The following is an 18,795-nucleotide window of genomic DNA, read 5'->3' on the forward strand; positions in this document are numbered from 1 at the left end:
ACCGCCCCTGTGCTCATTCTTTGTCGTCGTCGGCCATGGATTCATGCTCCCCCACCTCAACCCCCACCACCCTTGCGACCGCTCCCTCCCTAATCCAGCCGGAGCGCGACGCCCCCGTCACCAACTCCGCCCAACCACCGTCCTCCACCACCGCGGCAAGCGGCGCCCCTATTGCCTTGCATGCTACCTGCCGCCCACCTCCACCGCCGGGCTGGCGAGCTCCCCAACCATCCCTCTATGGCCAGAAGCCACAAAACCCTCCAAACCCCAGAGCCATAACCCGAACCCCTAACTTAAATTGAGTTCGCCGGAGTTAGTCATCGCCGGTGTTGATGGAGGTCGTCGGAGATGGAGCAGAAGCAGTGCAGCAAACTCGACAGATTTCTCTCAAAAAATCAGTCGACAGATATCTAGCATAATTCTTTTTTTAAAATAATTTACCAAATATTGTTGTTGTAACCCTGAGCTGTCACTTGGCTAAACGCCACAGCGCATGGAAGTGAACACATGCACGGCTACACCGGTGCAACCCCAAAACATCTGAGCCGTCCTTCTGCAACAAACCCTGATTCCATCTCTTTATATGGGACCTCACGGACTCACTTGCTGCCGGTTCTACCTCCCTGCAAGCATTTTATAGCACAAGCCTACAACAGCTAAACTCTGAAGGCCATAAACCCATCAGGCTCCGTGGCAGCAATGCAGTCTCACTGTCTCAGGCAGGTCAAAGAAACAAAGGATCTCTGGTACTATACTAGTATTCTCATTCCTCTCAGCAAACAAGTCCTCAGTGTATATAATACTAATCCATGTTTTTTTAAGTACTCTCTTTGTTCCAAATTGTAGGGTATTTTATCCTTTTAAGGTTCATAAACGCATAATAATATCTATGAAAAAAAAATCAAAATGATCGGATGGAGCAGTAGGAGTATTCGCTGAAGTTGCGGCCCTCCCCGACGAGATCTTGGGTGGGGAAAACAAACGTTGCGGTTAAAGGAACAAGGACGTCTGGAGACAAGGAACCGAGGATCATCTACGGCCAAGGACAGAGTACGGCAGAGCGGCATTACGGTCGTAATTAGGGTGATGAAACGCTGATGGACGTGCAACGGTTAGAAGTTAGTGTCCACATCAGTAAAAATCATAAATTTGTGTAAGAGAACACGTAAAGTTTGTGCCATTAGATATGTAAAATCAAAGACAATTTGATTATGTCAGCTTAGGAACATGGTGCGAGCTTTAAGCTTGCAAATAAAAGGTACTATAATAAGCGAGTTTTGCTAACACAGTATAAAATGCTTTGAATCAGTTCAGTTTATAACATGATTACACAAACTGATAGCCGTTGAGAAGCAACTTTGTTTAAAAGTGACGGGAAACTCAGGCAATGACTTCGGAGAGAAGGAAAAGTTTGCAATATAGAATTGCAGGAGATCTGAAGGACACGGCAAATGCCACAACCCCTTGGTCCTGCTCGTGCCCCACATCTGGATGCACGGTGCATCCAAAATCCATTGGCCTCACAAACGCGCCTATTAAATTAAGGGTGCACCCAAAGATTGAAATAGGATCCTCTGGATTGCTCCAAATTTGCAAGACTTACCCCAAGCACCAACACACCAAGTCACCAATCAAGATTTTTTTTTTACCGAAATCAGCAGGGGAAGTTCCCAGAGAGTTGAGCCCGAGCCTACTAGGTGCTAGTCAGGTGCTCTAACCATTAAGCTAGAGGCTCTTTCACATCACCAATCAAGATTTATAGATGAATTGAAAACAAATGTACTGTCATTTTGGATTTAGCTCCATCATTTTTTCTTTTTAGGATGCCACATTACCATTTTCATAAAGTCCCCCACCTTCAAAGCTTAAACCTATGCATTTGACCTAACAGGAGTCAACTCAAAAGCAATGTAAAAGCCAAGAGTATATATGAAGTTCTTGATCATGTCACGAGGATTATATTTGAGTATAGTAAATTAACAGCGGGAGCACGCGGCCGTGGCAACTTGATGAAGTCATTCTCCTATCAAGAGCAACAAAAATATTCGAAAGTCTCTCCTTGTAACAGCCCTATAACCTAACAAAGCAAGATTACAAGTCTCTTTCTTGACAACAACATTTAGTTTATCCACTTTGTCTTTCACCTATCTAGACGTTGGACATTTTGCTTTTGGACAACTATAATCCCCGTTAACCCTTTTGCAACAAAAGCTTATTGATCTTGAGGAAGAAAGCTCATGAGTGGCTCCATCTCCATTTGCCTAGATGCACCAATTTTTCGTCTTCAGCTCTTCACTTCACACTAAAAATGTGTGCTTTTCCTTGTTCCTTCGTCTTTCCCCAATTAACTTAGCGCAAGAAACCCAGGGGTGGAAACGGAAGAAGAAAACAGAGCACCTGACGGTGTGGGGGGCGAGAGCGGAGCGGAGCGGAGCTGCGGAGGCAAACCCACCCAGCACTCCAGCAGGCGAGCGAGGCGACGCCAGTTCACTCCCCTCCACCACCACTCCACCAGTCCACCACCACCACCGCGGCGGGAGGGAGACCAGAGAGCGGGGAGCGAGGGCGGCGAGACGACGCCCAGGCCCAGAGATCCCGAGGACAGGCGGAACCTGAGAGAGATGGGCAGGGCGCGCCGGTTTCTGCTGGCCGCCGCCGCCGTCTTCCTCCTCCTCCACGCGCCGCCGCTGGTGTCGTGCGCCGACCTCGACGCGCTCGTCTACAAGGGCTGCGCCAACCAGAGTTTCCCGGGCGGCGCGCTGCCGCCGACCGTCGCCGTCCTCTCCAGCGCCCTCTCCGCTCAGGCAGGCTCCACCAAGTTCTACAAGACCTCCTCCCCGTCCTCGTCGGGCTCCTCCACCTCCGTCTTCGGCCTCTTCCAGTGCCGCGGGGACCTCTCCGGCTCCGACTGCGCCTCCTGCGTCTCTCGCGCCATGTCGTCGTGGCGCGACGTCTGCGGCGCCTCCGTCGCCGCGCGGGTCCAGCTCACCGGCTGCCTCGCACTCTACGAGGTCTCCGGCTTCCCCCAGGTCTCCGGCGTCCAGATGCTCTTCAAGACCTGCGGCACGGGCAGCGGCGGCGGTGGCGACTTCGAGATGCGCCGGGACACCGCCTTCGCCGCGCTCGAGGGCGGCGTCGCCACCAGCAACGGCGGCTTCGTCGCCACCAGCTACCAGGCAGTCTACGCCATGGCGCAGTGCGAGGGCGATCTCTCCACGGCGGACTGCGGCCAGTGCGTCACCCAGGCCGTGCAGCACGTCGAGGTCGAGTGCGGCGGCGCCCCCTCCGGCCAGGTGTACCTCGACAAGTGCTACATTAGCTACAGTTACTACCCGCACGGCGTGCCCCATGGCGGAGGCATGGGAGGTCAGTTCCCTCTCCTCTCCTGGCTTACCTTCAATCCCACATATTGGGTGCCTTTGCTGTGCTTGCAAGCTCCCTTGCCAATTCGAATTAATGAATTGGACAAATGCAGCATTGTGGAACAACCAGTTATTAGAAACGTTTTAGATTCGTGCGTGTGCTTAATTTCTGATTGCGAAATTGTAGTTGGTAATTTGTTTGTATGTGTGTAGGTGAGATCTTGCCAGGGCTCATTTGTGCTTTAGAATTGATTGATAGCGATTGTTGGGGGCACCTTTTTAGTTGTTCCCTTGGTACACTGGTTGTTTTGGGCATATTTGTGTAGATTAGTCCCCTCTCAGGTGCTCATTGTCTAGATTACAACTCTTGTGGTCCAGTAGGTAGGTGTGACTTTGTTGAGGTGGAACTTCAATTTAGATATGGCATGCCTCTTTCTTTGGTGCATTCTACATTTCAGCTAATTATTAAGCTTAGAAGATGTGCATTACTGAACCTCCATGAGTCCCCATTGTTTGGCTCAAGCTTTCTTTGGGTACTATAGGGCAGTAGGTTAGTGCAGTTCCATTTTGCCCCCTTGTTTATGCATCTGTCTATTCAAGCTTTGATAAAAGTTGTGTTGATTGCCTTTTGACTTTCTTTCTGAATTTACCGGAGATATGCATCTATGATTGTTCCCATGATTAGACGTGTTGCCCCCTAGTCTGATCAATCGATTTGCCTCTTCCCGTTGTGCTTCTCAGGGCAGCAGACAGCAAAGACTGTAGCCATTGTGCTGGGGGGAGCCGTAGGCGTGGGTTTCCTGGTCATCTGCTTGCTTTTCGCCCGGAGCCTGGTCAAGAAGAAGGATGGTGAGTTAGTGGAAACATGAGCACGAGCAGCACCATGGCTTTCTTTGTTCTATCGCTCAATTCTGCAGCTGCCACTGCTCCTTATTTCGCTATATGCCCCACTGTTCCTGCTTACCAAACCTGTTTTCATCTCATCCTGTGCTTGCAGATTACTGATGGGAAAGCATGGTAGGAGCGTCTGGACAAAGGCATCGGGGCATGGTATGGCATTTTGATGGTAGGGGTGTATGTTTGTTTCTTCAAGGTGGTGAGTGGAATACAGAGGGGATTGTTTTTTGGCTCTTCTTCCTCTGGCCATGTGAGGGTGGCATCCCCCATGATGAAAGAGGAAAAGAGGTGGCGACCTGTTCAGTTAAGAAACTGTCCAGTTCTGGGGGCTATTTTGATTCTCGATTGAAGTTGGTAGATGATCTCTGGGCTGTCACCTTAGCCTCTCCTGCTTAGGGTTCTAGGAGTACATTAATTCTCTTGTATTTTTTTCCCCCAAAGGAAAATACTTTTAGGTGTATTTAGTCTCTTTTATTTAAGGTTTGCAGGAGCAGGTTGGGTGTCATCTGGTTGGATTCGTGGTGGAAAATTAACTTTCCATATGCTGTAGAACCAGATTTTAACTCTTGGGTTTGGTGGTAGCATTGGTTAATTGGTGTCTAGCTTTGCTGATGGACATTGCTGACCTGATAACCACAGCTGTGCTGTGCAGCTGTTCTCCTTTTGACTTGTTAAGCTATTCGCCGTACATTTCTGAGTGCTTGCTGGAAAACTTGCTGCTTTAGCGTCCTACAAGGGCCGTGTCCAACTTATGATGGTTGTGAGATGTCGCTTTGTTGTTGCGAGATAAAGCTTGACCTGACATCAGATGAGATTCGAGTTCATGACAGAGGCATATACGCAGTTAGTCAGAGATCCCGTTGATGTTATCTGAATTGGAAAACGGGCTGCAAAGGATGGTACTGCACCTTTTTTTTTTCTGTTCGATGCAATTGGTGCATCAAGGTAAACTGCCAAGCATGATGATTCTTTGTTTACTTTTGCCGCAGAGGTAGATTACTGTGTTATGTCCTCTGTGTGTGTGTGTGTGTCGCTAGACAGCCCTGCTGTGCTAGACTGGCATTACCCGAACATGACTACTACATGATGCCAGAATGTGTCTTCTTCGTTACTGACAGGTGGCAATCTAATGTAATTGACGCCTTGTTGCTTTGTAGCATGGGTTGGTTAGATTGCTATTTGCATTGGGCGGTGTAGAAAAATTGATGCAAAACGTACTAGCACATAGCAGGATTGATCTGCAGGTATCTAAGCTTCGGTTTCTGCACTTTGTTCCTACTATGCAGACAAGGGCGATCAACCAACCGAAATACTGCTAAACTCCTGCGAACAATTCCTTGGTTCTTTACGAATGTGCGTGCAGATACATGAGCATTTGCGTGTGTTTCTGTTTCCTGAAAGAAAAAAAGAACTCGTACTTCGACTGCGAGAACAGGGCGGAAGGGCCGGCCGTCAGCAAGCGCCGCCGCCCGCCACACAAACGCGCGATCTGTCGTCCATGCCATTTGGGCCTGCCGTGTGTCTTGGGCTACGGCCTCGTACGCGCCGGATTGGTAAACTATGGGCCTTAACACCTTTTTTTTAGGATTAGCTTCAGCACTTTTTAACTCTCCTTGGGCTGGGCCGACTTGGAGTAGAAACAGGTGTTGCTCTGCCTTTTGCTCTACGCCAGGCTGAGAATTTTTTTTATTTTTTTTCGATTTTGCAGATTATATAGTTGGATGGAAAAATTGCAAATCTAGGCTATTGCCGCCGGCCTAGGCAGCGGAAGGGCCTTACCGCCGCCTCAGCCGACGGTAAGGCGCCGACCCTGCCGGCCCGCCGGTTGGACCGGCGATAACTCCCTACCGCCGCCTGGGCCGGCGGTAAGGACACGACCCCCTGCACCGCCACGGTACAACCAGCGCGCGGGCGGTAAGGGTCCTTACCGCCGTTGGGGCCAATGGTAAGGACCCTTGCTGCCGCTTGGGTCGGCGGGGATTCCCCCTACAAAAACCTCCCGCAGCCAGGCCTCAGGCCACCCAGCTCTCCTGTTGTTTTTGAGAGGAGAACCAGAGAGGGAGAGAAGGGAGAGAAGGAAAGGAAGGAAGAAAGAAAGAGAGGAAAGAAGGGGAAGAAACCTCCTAGTCATCAGGTAAGTTTTTCAATGTCGTAGTATAGTAAATCTAAAAATATCTTGTGCTTTTAGATGCTAAAAGTCTAGCTTAGTTTGTACAGTAGATTCGGTATTTAGTTCGTAGTTTAGTATTTAGATCTACAGATATATTGTGTGCTTTTAGATGTTAAAAATGTAGTTTAGTTAGTATAGTAGATTCGGTTTTCAAGCCGGTGGTTTCTTGGTCACGACCAGCTAAAACGAAAGTTCCATCCACGTGGTAGAACCTCCTCAGGAATATAAGATTTTCAAGTTCATAGTTTAGTATTTAGATCTAGAAGTATTTACTATTATAGTTTCATGAAATTTTAATATTTTTATTATACAACCGTAGGATGCCAAGGCGTGGAAAAGTTGGAAAAGTAAGGTAATCTCAGTGCACGTTATTACGTTAACTGGTAGTCGTATGATTTAATCTTAGTTGCTTCCGGTTCTTACAACGAAAATGGTAAAGGTGGAGTGGTGTTCGGTTGACCGGAAATGCCTTCGACCCTTTGCCTCTGCCTAGTGGTGTTCCAGTGCCCATGTGCTTTTGCGGCGATCCTTGCAAGGTAGCCAAGTCCGATGAAGAGGACACGTATAGACAAAGGTATTGGATGTGTTCCAATTTTGCGTTTGAGCCTACACTTCATCAGCGCCGCATTAACAAGATGGTGAGGAATTGATATTGTGCAATAATTATTTTATGTCATATGACATTTTGCATGATTTTTTTAAGCTAAATTAGTTATACTAACTAAGCTACATTTTCCTATCTAAAAACAGCTAAAAGTTTCTAAGTCTAGATCTAGATCCACTATTACTTCTAAATCTAGATCTACTAATATTTCTAAATCTCAGATCCACTAATATTTATAAATCTCAGATTCACTAATATTTCTAAATCTATATCTAAACTAAACTAAACTATACTATAGTATACTATACTAAACTACGAGATTGAAAAAAAAATTTACCTGAGAAAGACAGAAAAAATTCCTTCCCTATTCCCCCTCCTTCTCCTTTCTTTTTTTCCCCTTCCCTCCTCCTCCTCCTCTCCTCTCTTTTTTTTTCCTTCCCTCCTTTCCTCTTTCTCTTCCCTCTTCCTTCTCTGTCTCGCTGCTGGCGCGCACTGGTGCGGGAGGAGGGGAGGGGCGCGGGCGGGTTATAAAGGGGGCGACTGTCGCCGGGCCAGGCGGCGGTGACGCCTCGACTCGCGCGTCGCAGTTACGACGGCTGCTGACGGTTGGCGGGAGGGCCTTACTGTGGTGGATCCACTTCGGATTAGCTTGATTAAACATGATTAAGTCGCCTAATATGCGACACTCATGCCTTAGTCAAGTTAATACGAAATGCCGTCGGATTTCATCCGATTTAACCACTTGAACAGGACCGAGTTAGCAAACTCACACGAAGGTGAGCGGTTTCAGAGAATACAAGTCCACTGAGTTAAACAATTTGACCATTTAGTTCAACATTAAAACAAAATCAGAGTTTTTACATTGTTGAAAAGAAAACAACAGAAGGTAAAATGAGCGGAAGCTAAGCGTAGGGGTCGGACGTCCTTGGTGAGGCCAGCCAAGACGTCAGTGATCCCTCTCCTCGCCGTCCGAGGAGGGATCCCACTCAACCGTCCAACCCGGAGGGAGTTGGGACGGCCAAGTGCCAACAGAAGAGGGCTCGGGGGCAGCAACTTCACCTGAAAAAGAGAAGCCACAACAAGGCTGAGCTACTAAGCTCAACAAGACTTAACCGACGGGAGTAAGCTACTCCACCACTTCTAGACATGCAAGGCTCTTTTGGCTGAAGGGTTTGTTTGCCAAAAGCGCTATGTAGATCCTTTTTTTCAAAGTTTTAGCTCAGGTTCTAAGTTCATTATCCGGTCTAGGTTAGCAACTTACTCTAAGCAAACATAGAACCAACCAAAAAGGTATGTATCTCATCATCAAGACCATGTCATCATCAGATTCCTTTATTACTCAGGGTAGCATAGCGATCAAGCAGTCTCAAACTGTGAGAGGCAGACGAATCGATTCGAGTTCTTTAACCATGCATGGTGAACCTAACCTCACGACATCCGTGCACCATCGAGGGTCGCTTCCTGTGTCGGCCTTCCCCATCAATCCCCTAACCTGTGTCGGGCCCACCTCCTTTGGTGCAATGTTCCACAGACCCGGCCTCTGCCGTTCTGTGACCACACTTGCCACCACGTGCGGCCGCAGGGGAAACTCTGTTCCAAGGACAATGGGGCGACCGCTCATGTCTAGGTTCAATCTGGTACTAGGCTTCCTCATCCCATAATAAGTATGAGGTTAGTACTTTCAAACACTTGATCACGAACACTACCACTGTCGGGCCTTAGCAAGTTTCATAGACAGACGGGGCGAACAGCCGACCACCAAAGAGTTAACCAAAATCCTACCCCATCCATCGTCCTTATAGTTGTAACAGAAGGAGAACCAACCAACTCCTACAACTCGCGAGTGACAGGAAATCACTCGGCTTTTACCGCTTCCTATTTAAGCAAAGCATCTACTCGGTCCAACAGCTAGTATTCAGATCAAGGGATCTAAGTCATGCATCTACGGTTCCAAACAACTCCTATACATAAATGCACAAAACATGGAGAAGAAGGCATGCACAAGTTTGGGAAAACTGGGTTCATGCTCCGGGGCTTGCCTTCAAACAAGGAGGAGGGAAGCTACTCTTCTGCTTGGACGGCTTCGGCGTCTGGAGGCGGGAGCTCTGTTGCAGCTTCGTCTTCTGGCGCCGGGTACAACTCGTAGACACCGTCGGTGAGACGCAGCTCTACACGAAAGCAATGCAAGAGTTAGCATTTAGACGGTTATTTCAACAGCAACACTTGCAAGTTTTTAGCCCAGAAACTGGTAGCAAAGCTACGGAAAAAGGTGGGGAAGTGTACTGGGGTTGGTGGAGATCAAGATAGAAGGGTCGGATGGGAGGGAACTTAGGATCGGACCCTTAGACTAGAGGAATAGAGGTGCTGGGGGTCCTCAGGCTTAACGTAGAGAAGTCCCCGATTTTACACATATACCCTCGGGTCAAGGAAAAAAAGGATACAGCCAAACCCTCGGGCGAGGCGGAGAAAGGGTCGGCGAAACAGACAGGGTCGGCCGAAACGGAACAGGGGTCGGGTGGATAGAAGGGGTCGGACGAGGCGGAAAAAGGTTGGCAGCTTCCTTCGTCTTACAAGTGAAGCTTGGGGTTGGAAAAGAGCAGGCTTGGGCGGAAAGATTTAAGGCTTGGACAGCGGCGAGGTCCGGCGGGGTTCCGGCGGTGGCGGTGCTTCTTGTGGACCACAAGCAAGCTTTTGCGCAGCACGGAGGAGCAAGCGGCTGGGTGGATTGGGGGAAAGCGGTGTGGGGTGGAGAGGAGAGTTCCTCAGGGACTTGGGCGGTAGCGCTTTGAGCATAAAGCAGAGAAACGGCAGGCAAGGCAGCGATGGCGAAGGGGACTCTGGCGGGGCTCTGGTATTCCCTTTTGTAGTTGCGCGGAGGAAAGAGGGTTAGAGTAGCACGAAGACCGGGAGAAGCAATGGAGTGCGCTGCCGGGGCGGCGATTGAGCAGCGGTGTGGCGGAGCAGGACCTCGGGGATGGCACCGGCGGTCATTGGGCACCGAAGACAGGGTGGCGCAGGCGCGGTTTTGCTGGTGGTTGAGATTTGGCGGAGGCGGGCGTCGTCGTGCGGTGGATCTGATGGAAGTGACCGGGGAAACGACGCTAGAAGCGAGGGCGCACAGGTGAGAAGGCAGGCAAGCTGCGGTCGCGCGGGGGAGCGCGAAGCAACAGATTGTCGGGGCGCAGCTCTGACAGGGCGGAAAAGGAGCTGTCGCGGTCGGGGTCTGGATTGGCGACGGAGGAATCGTCGCGTAGTGCAGTCCGGGCGGCGCGACTGCGGAGGGGCGGCGGAAAAGACGGGAGGTTTTGGGCCTTGCAACGGGGGGTCCGGCGAGGTGATGATGGGTGCGAGCGGCGAGGCGCTGCAGAAAGGCTTGGAGGGGGCTTCCGCTGCGATTGGGGAAGAGGGCGCGGATATCCATCCGGTCGCGGCCGGCGACGGGGCGGAGCGGCGAGTGTCGGAGGAAACGAGCCACGCGGCGGAGAAGCCTTGAAGCGGGCATGCCACTCGAGTGCGTCTGTCGCGGGGGATCTGGGAGAAAGATTTCGTGGGTCCACCGGTCAGTCTCGGTTGGTCCACTGCTCAGATTCACAGGAGACATCGTGGGAAGACTTAGAAGGGTCTGGCGGGGTGAGCTTGGGGTCAGCAGGGTCGGAACTGAGGAAACAGCGGAGAGGGGTCGGATACTTAGGGGTCGGGACCGGTCTGGAGGTTGAGCACTTAAACTCGGTAAAGCTGAGACAGAAGATTAGGGACTTAGATTAAGATTAACTCGAGAGGTTTGGGGTCGGTCGTTACACTTACCGCCGGCGGAGGCGGTGGTAAGGCCCTTCCGCCGCCTGGGTTGGCGGCAATAGCCTAGATTTGCAATTTTTCCATCCGACTATATATTTCTAAAAAATCGAAAAAAATATAAAAATAAAAAAATCCCAGGCTGAACATGAACATCAGTCTATAGTTCAGATCGTGATGGAAATCAACCTTTTTGAAACAAATTAAAGAAATGAAACTAGAAATCAACCTACTACGATCTATAGCTTCCAGTGATATGATTCAGTCGAACAAGCAGCTGTACGCGACGTAAGATCGATGATCGCCACATTGGCGCGGCGATGAAAAGTCCCGGACAACAGTAGTACAACGCATACAAAAAACAACTCCGAAACTGTTCTGGCGGGCAGGCTCCGACTACCCCATGCATGAACCCATCATCGAGCTGATGCTGATCACGTGCACAAACGTGAAATGCACGTAGCAATTTGCATTCGTCGGTGCAGCTAGCTGCTAGCCAGTGCAAGGAATTCCGGCGAGCAGACCAGTCAGGCAGACAACCCTGGCCTAGTTGCCCAAAGTTTAGAGGTGCAAAATTACTGTTGTAGTACTGTAGCACACTGTAACATTTTATTTATATTTGTGAATTATTGTCCAAATATTGACTAATTAAGCTCAAAAGATTCATCTCGCAAAGTACAACAAAACTGTGCAATTAGTTTTTGATTTCGTCTACATTTAGTAGTCCATGCATATACCGCAAGTTTGATGTGATGGGAAATCTTCTTTTTGCATAGTGTCAAAGTTGGAAGTTTTGAAGGAACTAAACATGGCCCGTGTTTATGGTCTGCAAAAGCTCGCTGACTGCTCCCTCAATACTCAAATAACGGTAGCTTTTGGTTTCCGTGCCGCAAGTTTGACTGAATTTGTAGATGTATCTTCAAATAAATTTATTAAAAAATTAGATTCAAATATCTATCTAATAATATTAATTTTGTATTATAAATATAATATTTTTTTTTATATATATTTAGTTAAAGTTATTTCTCAGAAAGAAAAACGACAGCGATTTAGGGGCGGAGGGAGTAGCTCGCACTTCCCGCCTAGAGGAAGGGCATCGCCCCACGTACCAGCATCTCCCACCACGCGTTGGGCTTGGGATCCAGGTGCCCCACGCGACGCGGCCCTGCCGGCCGGGCCTGCACGCGCGCGCGGCGCACGCTGCAGCAGCTGCGAACGAGAACGATGCGAGCACACGTACGGAACTCGTGGCCGGCAAGCGGAAGCATCCATCTTCTCGCCGGCTGCTGCCTTGTCCCTTGTCCGCGTTCCGGTTACGAAACTGATGCCGGCCATCGGACGTGCCCGCGCGCGCTCGGTGGTCGCGTCAGCGCAGACCTCACTACAGGATGCCGCTGTGCTAGGCACGCGGTCGCGCACGAGGCGCACGCGCCGGATCACCCAGAGCTTCGTTGATTGCTCTGCTTGGCTGCCCATCACCGCGGTTGGCGGCTACCGGCGCGCCACATCGCCGCGCGCGTCGCGTCACCGTCACGCGCCTCGCGCCCCGGCGGCGTCGCGTGCTAGCTCTCCTCCTGTGCCTGCACAGTGTGCCACCAGCTTATACTACAAACTCCGCTGTGCATGGTGGCCGTGAGATCGCCGTGTCACCAACCGCGGGTGCAGCCTGCCGCTAGCAAAGCTTCCGTGGATGTGGATTGGAGCTGCTATCAGCCTCGCTCTGACACGGTGCATCGATTAGTTGCTCGCTGCTACCTGTGATTACAAGTTACAGGGACTGATGCTTTGTCATGGGGTTTGCTAGGTAGCACGCTGACTTCCCTTGCCAGATGACTCCAAGTATAGTCATTTTCGACATTAAACATGGTCTGAAAATTGTGGATTTAATTTTGTGCTTCACTTCTCTATCTTGCAAATATATTTGCAAAAATAATACCCAATCATACCTCTTCCCTAGATCTGTTTTTTTAAAAAAACACTTACAAGCAAGTGAAAGGATGTTATATTGAAACAAATGTCATAATATTGGCTGTGCAATTTTGTGGTCCCATTCGGCTCCAAAAGATAAGGAAAGTGACCCCTAAACATCCTTAAAGAAGAAGAAAAAGGCAGTACGTTTCTATCTACTAGATTCTAATAGCACATAAGCTTGGTTTGGGGTTGCTAACTGGCGCGGAGCGTTGCCAGCCATCGATCCCCCCACAGCCCACTCACTCCCTCCAAACTTCCATTTTTGGAAAATTTTGATTCCCACAAGTTTCCTTTTTTTAATATCAAAACTTATACGCATAACTTCGACGTATATTTCGTACTAATAATTTCTGATGAGATAATTTTTTAGCACAAACTTTGATACGATGTAGAAATTATGCGTACAATTTCTATGTCCAATTTTTAAAGGACAACTTCAAAATTTTCGTTTTTGGAAATTTGAAATTTATAGCTTATACACACGATTTGTATGTATTACTCTTTCCTAACAATAACTTATGTGATAATTTTGTAGTACATCTTTCATGATATACATAATTTATACGTATAGTGTTTATACACGTAACTTATACATAAACAAATTTACTTGAATACAAAATGGTATGGAAAAACAATTAAATAAGAAAAATTTGAAAAAGAAAAAGAAACGATCGCGTAGCACCGCGGGGGACACGAGCAGGCGCGCAACGCGGTCAGTGGATCCTGCCACTGCTGCTAGGCGCTGGCTGGCTGCCCCACCTCGCACGCTAGGGAGCGCACTGGCGCACAAGGGTGGAATCAGCATTACGTTGGTTTTGCATCAGGACAATACATTAATATTCCTTTTGGTAGGGCTTCATCATAACTTCTCCACCGGTTTCTGGTGAAGCTCTGCCAAACGGTTCAAAAAAGAATGGCTTCAATGATGAAATTAGAAGAAGCCACGTAATTGCAAGTGCTATGGACCCAAATAATTAATAACTATATATTGTAGCCAAGGGGCCATTATTATGATAATGATGAGACATGCGGTGTTAGCTTAAGATAATTCTATTTGTCTACTATGGTGCGGTCCCTAAAAACTAAATTCTCAAACTATTAATTTGCAAATGTAGGTCTTTAAACTCACTAGATCACTTTAGGTGTAAATTACTGATCTGCCCAGCATCCATATGTTACTCAATTTTTTTCCCCAAGCAACGCATCGTGCATATCACTATATTGTCGGTTTGGGCTCCACATGACAACTCATGAAAACAACACAATTCCATCCTGACAGCTTGTCATCCCAGAACATCTTTTTACATTCTATTGATATTTGGATCCAATGACACAATGAACATGTTTAATTGTTTAGTGATCTAGATATGCAAAATGATACTTTGTCGACATACTATATGTCCCACGTATGTTCTCAAACAAGTTTAAGAATTGCCGGTGCACTTTACTCTAGACAGAGGTAATATAGGAGAAGGCTCCTGGCAGTTGGAGAACCAAACATAGTTAGCATGGTAACCAATCATAGTGCACTTATTAGTAGAGAACTGACCTTCCATTCATTAGTTTTTATCCTGGATAACTTTGGACCCAGAACTAAAGAGCCTTTAGTTCCAGGTCTAAGTTTTGTAGACTGGCAGAGCCCTTTTAATCCCAATTGGTGGTTCCAACCGGGATAAAAGTGGTGCTTTTAATCCCGATTGGAGCCACCAGCCGAGATAAAATGAATTAGTCCCGGTTGGTGGCTCCAACCGGGACTAAAAGGCCACCAATCAAGATAAAATGACTAGTCTCGGTTGGTAGCTCCAACCGGGAAGGTCCTTTTAGTCCCGGTGCGCCCACCCTTATCTCCTAGAGACTTGCGCCCGGCCCTCCCTCCCTCTCACTCCTTATCTCCTGGCGCTCCACTCCTTCTCCCTCAGCTCCCTTCCTCCCTGCCTCCTCTCCCTCTGCTCCCTCCCTCCCTCCCTCACCAGCCCACGCCCGTGGGGAGGAGGAGGCCGGGGAGGCGGGGAGGGAGCAGAGGTAGGGCGAGCGGCGCGGCTTGGCGAGGGCGGTGCGAGCCCTGCGCGGGTGGAGCGGTGCCGCCATGGCGCCGGCGGCCATGGGCCCGGCGCGGAGCGAGATGGAGCGGTGCGAGCCTGGCGGGCGCGGGTGGAGCGGGCTTTTTTTATTTTTTTGGAATTTTTTTAGTCTCAGTTGGGAATACCAACCGGGATAAAAGGGGGGCCTTTAGTCCTGGGTGAATGATCGAAGACTAAAGGACCCCCTTTTATCTCGAATAATTAGTCTTGAATGGGTGTTTGGGATCTATGACTCCTACCAACTGGGATTAAAAGTCCGTTTTCCACCAGTGAGTTTATACTCAAATCATTCCAGCATTTAGAGCCATAGGAAATGAAATCTTTGCCAAATGGAAGTTTTGTACAGGGTGATGGTGATCAAGCACCGAGAGCGGGGATCCGGAAGGACCCCTCTTCAGAGATCTAGCTTGGGGGTTAGTTCATGCGTAAGGATTCGAGAGGCGTTTAGAGGAGTTAGTTTATGATTTTGCTAGGAGTGTTTTTAGACAGGTTCGGGCCGCTCGGAAGTGTAATACCTTACGTCCTGTGTGTTATGTTGCTAGAGTTGTTTGTCTTGTTTGTACAAGAGTCTGCCTTTTATAGGCCAGCCTAAGGGTGAGTCTTGCATCCCAAACCATCTCTTTACATTGTGTGTGTGAATGTGGCGGTCCAATGGCCGCGCACCTTGCTACAGTTTTTCTGACACGCCATCCACTTACCCTGATGCCTTCTTGCCTTGGTACGCATGGCGCCGGAGCATCCCATCCAAGTCCTCTGTATGGCACTCACCTTATTTTACCATCTTACTGTGGCGGAACCGCCCAAATTAACCTGACTAAAATGCATTGAAGTCGCCTGACATGCGATTATGCACTTTAAGCAAGTCAACTTGGTCGACCGTCGGATTTCCTCCCATAAACCACGTAAACAGGATCGAGAAGCATCGCTCACGCGAAGGTGAGTAGCACAGAGATTACAACATTCCATCATGACAACATAGATCAACAATTTATTACATCAGAGTTTTCGAAATTTAGACCGAAATTTGCAAGGTTCGAGGTCAAATAAAACTAGCAGAAGCTAAACGTCGATACATGACATCATGACGGAGACGATCATGACATCAAAAATTCCTTCCTTCGCCGTCCGAGGAAGGATCCCACTCAACGGTCCAGCCTGGAGGGAGCTGGGTCGGCCAAGTGGTACCAACACCCAAGCTATTGACATTACCTGAAAAAGATTAGCCACAACAAGGCTGAGCAACTAGTACTCAACAAGACTGACCCGTCGGAAAGACACGACCGAGACCTAGACATGCAAGGCTTTCTGGCTCTGGGGTTTTCTTGTCAAAAGCGTCTAAAGTCAGTCCTTACTTTCAACCTTTTAGCTCATGTTCTATGTTCTTTATCCATTCTAGATTAGCAACTTATACTAAACAAACATGGTTTCCAAGCAATTACTGAACAAGCATCAAGATTAAAAATCATCATCATGTTCCATCTTTACTCAGTGCAGAATAGCGATCAAGTAGTCCCAATCTGTGAGAGGCAGACGAATCGATTCGAATTTATTAACCATGCATGGCAAACCTAATCTCACGACATCCGCGCACCACGAAGGGTCGCTTCATTTGTCAGCCGTCCCCATCGATCCCTTAGGCACGTGTCAGGGCCAACTTCCTTTGGCATGCAATGCTCCACAGTCCCGGCCTATTGCTGCACTGTGACTGCACTTGCACCCACATGATGCACCATGGGAATGACGTTCCAAGGACAGCCGGAAGGTATGCCACGCCCCAGTTCAATCAGGTACTAGACTTCCCCATCCCATACTAGGTATGAGATTAGTACTTTCAAACACTTGATCACGAACGCCGACACGTTTCAACCTTAGTTCATTTTCATATAGACAGACGGGGCAATCCACCAAGTATCGAACACAAGCCTGACCCCGTCCGTCGTCCTTATAGTTGCGAAAAATCTGAAACATTCAACTCCTATAACTCGCGAGTGACAGGAAATCACTCGACTTTTACCGAAACCTATTAAGCATTGCATTACTCGACCTTAGCAACTAGTATTCAGACAAGGTACTAAGTTTATGCATATAAGGTTTCATTACAACTCCTCGAAACGTAAATGCGCAATCAAGTAATCATTAAGTGGCATGAAAGCAAAACAAGGAGTTCATGCACCGGGGCTTGCCTTCAGAAAAAGCTTGCGGGTCCTCGGGGTCTTGCGCTGGTTCGGGCTCTCCTTCGAAGGGGTGCAGTTCCTCGGCGGGGTCTTCTTCCGGTGCTGGATGAAGCTCGTACGTTCCGTCGGCGAGATTCAACTCTACACGAAAATGCAATGTAGGGGTTAAACATTTTAGATGGTTATTTCAACACACTCATTTTTTTAACACGAACACTTGTAGCAAAGCTACAGAGAAGGTGGGGGAGTTCAACTTCTGTTGTTGGAGAGCAGGATGGGAGGGTCGGATTAGGGAAAACTTAGGATCTGACCCTCAGGTTTAAGGAAAACCGTACCGAGGTCCTCAGACTCAACACAGAGGAATCCCCGAAAAGATTTCACCGATACCCTCGGGTCAAAGAAAAAGTTACAACCGAGCCCTCGGGCGAGGCGGAGAAAGGGTCGGCGAGCTTGGCAGGGTCGGGCGAGGCGAACGGGAAAAGGTCGGGCGAAACGAATAGAAAAGGGGTCGGGCGAACCGAAACAAAGGGGTCGGACGAACCGAACGGAGAGGGGTCGGACGAACCGAACGGAGAGGGGTCGGGCGAACCGAAACAAAAGGCTAAGCAGCTTACCTCCAGGTCGATCGGTGAAGCCTTGGGGTCGAAAAGGAGTAGACTTGGGCGCAAGGTTGTATGCACGAAGGCTTGGGCGGCGGCGAGACTTCGACGGTGGTCTGGCGGCGGCGGTGCTTCTGGTGGACACAAGCAAGCTCTAGTACCGCGCGGAGGAGCGGGCGGCTGGTGTGTTGGAAGAAGCGGTGGCTCGGAGGAGAAAGCAGGGCGCAGAGGAGAAAGCGGCGGCGCAGGTGCGGGCGGTGGCAAGGGGTGGCATTGCCGGTAAAGGGGTTCCCTTTTATAGGGCCGGGGTGGCGCGGAGGGTCGAGGCGGGGCTCCGGTGGGGAAAGGATAAGGCCGTGAGCGGCGAGTGCTCGGGCGAGGTGGCCATTGGCCGACGACGCCATTGGGCAGAGGAGGCGGAGCTCCGGGTGGTCTTCGGCGGCGATTGGCCTTGGGCGGCGTGCGTCTAGGGCTTCCGGTCTGTCGGGCGGGCGAGGCGGAAAGGCTACCGTGAGGATTGGGCGAGCGGGTGGAGGCGCGGGACGTCGGGGGCGTCTCAGCTTTCTCGGCGAACGGGCGGAACAGGGTTGGCGGAGCAGAGCCGTGGCAGGTGGAAGGCGACCTGCGCGCGACCGGCGATTGGCTAGCCCTGCGCTCGCTCCGTCCTGTCGCGGGCGCGGGTTGGGCACCGTGGCTCTCGTCCTGTCGCTGTCGCACTGGGGATAGGGCACCGGCGAGCTACCGGTGGCCGGCGGCCACGCGGCGCGCGGCGCGCGAGCGAACATGCTCGGGCGCGCGGGCGTCGAGGCTCCCTTCGGGCAGCAAGCCCGACCAGCTTTGGAGCGATCCCTCTCCGAATCTTTCAACACAACTCCCGAAACTCCCTTAAACAAACTTGCCCAACTCTGATCGTTCTTCAAACTTTGTTTAAGGTGCCGGTTTTGATTGTGAGAGGATTCAAAGATATTTCCGGCCAAAGTTAGCTAAAAATCTGGGATTCCAGACTTAGGATTTTTAAGCATCCGGGGCGAGTTGACTGGTTTACCTTACTTTGACCGGGATTTTGAACAAGTTCGGGTCCGATTTGGATCAGGGTCAGTGTAACGAAGTTGGAACACTCTTGAGGTACTACAACTTCTATTAAG

General features: G+C 49.6%; 1 protein-coding gene across 1 annotated transcript; it reads left to right on the top strand.

The window, feature by feature from the left end:
* Positions 1-1,928: 1,928 nt before the first annotated feature.
* LOC117838190 (plasmodesmata-located protein 2) lies at positions 1,929-4,949 on the top strand. Its single transcript, XM_034718117.2, has 3 exons — positions 1,929-3,366; positions 4,104-4,211; positions 4,360-4,949. Exons 1-3 carry the CDS (start codon positions 2,622-2,624, stop codon positions 4,365-4,367), a joined length of 861 nt encoding a protein of 286 aa, XP_034574008.2. The 5' UTR covers positions 1,929-2,621; the 3' UTR covers positions 4,368-4,949.
* The last annotated feature ends 13,846 nt before the right edge of the window (positions 4,950-18,795 follow it).

Source organism: Setaria viridis, chromosome 9, assembly GCF_005286985.2.
Source record: "Setaria viridis chromosome 9, Setaria_viridis_v4.0, whole genome shotgun sequence".
Taxonomy (NCBI): Eukaryota; Viridiplantae; Streptophyta; class Magnoliopsida; order Poales; family Poaceae; genus Setaria; species Setaria viridis.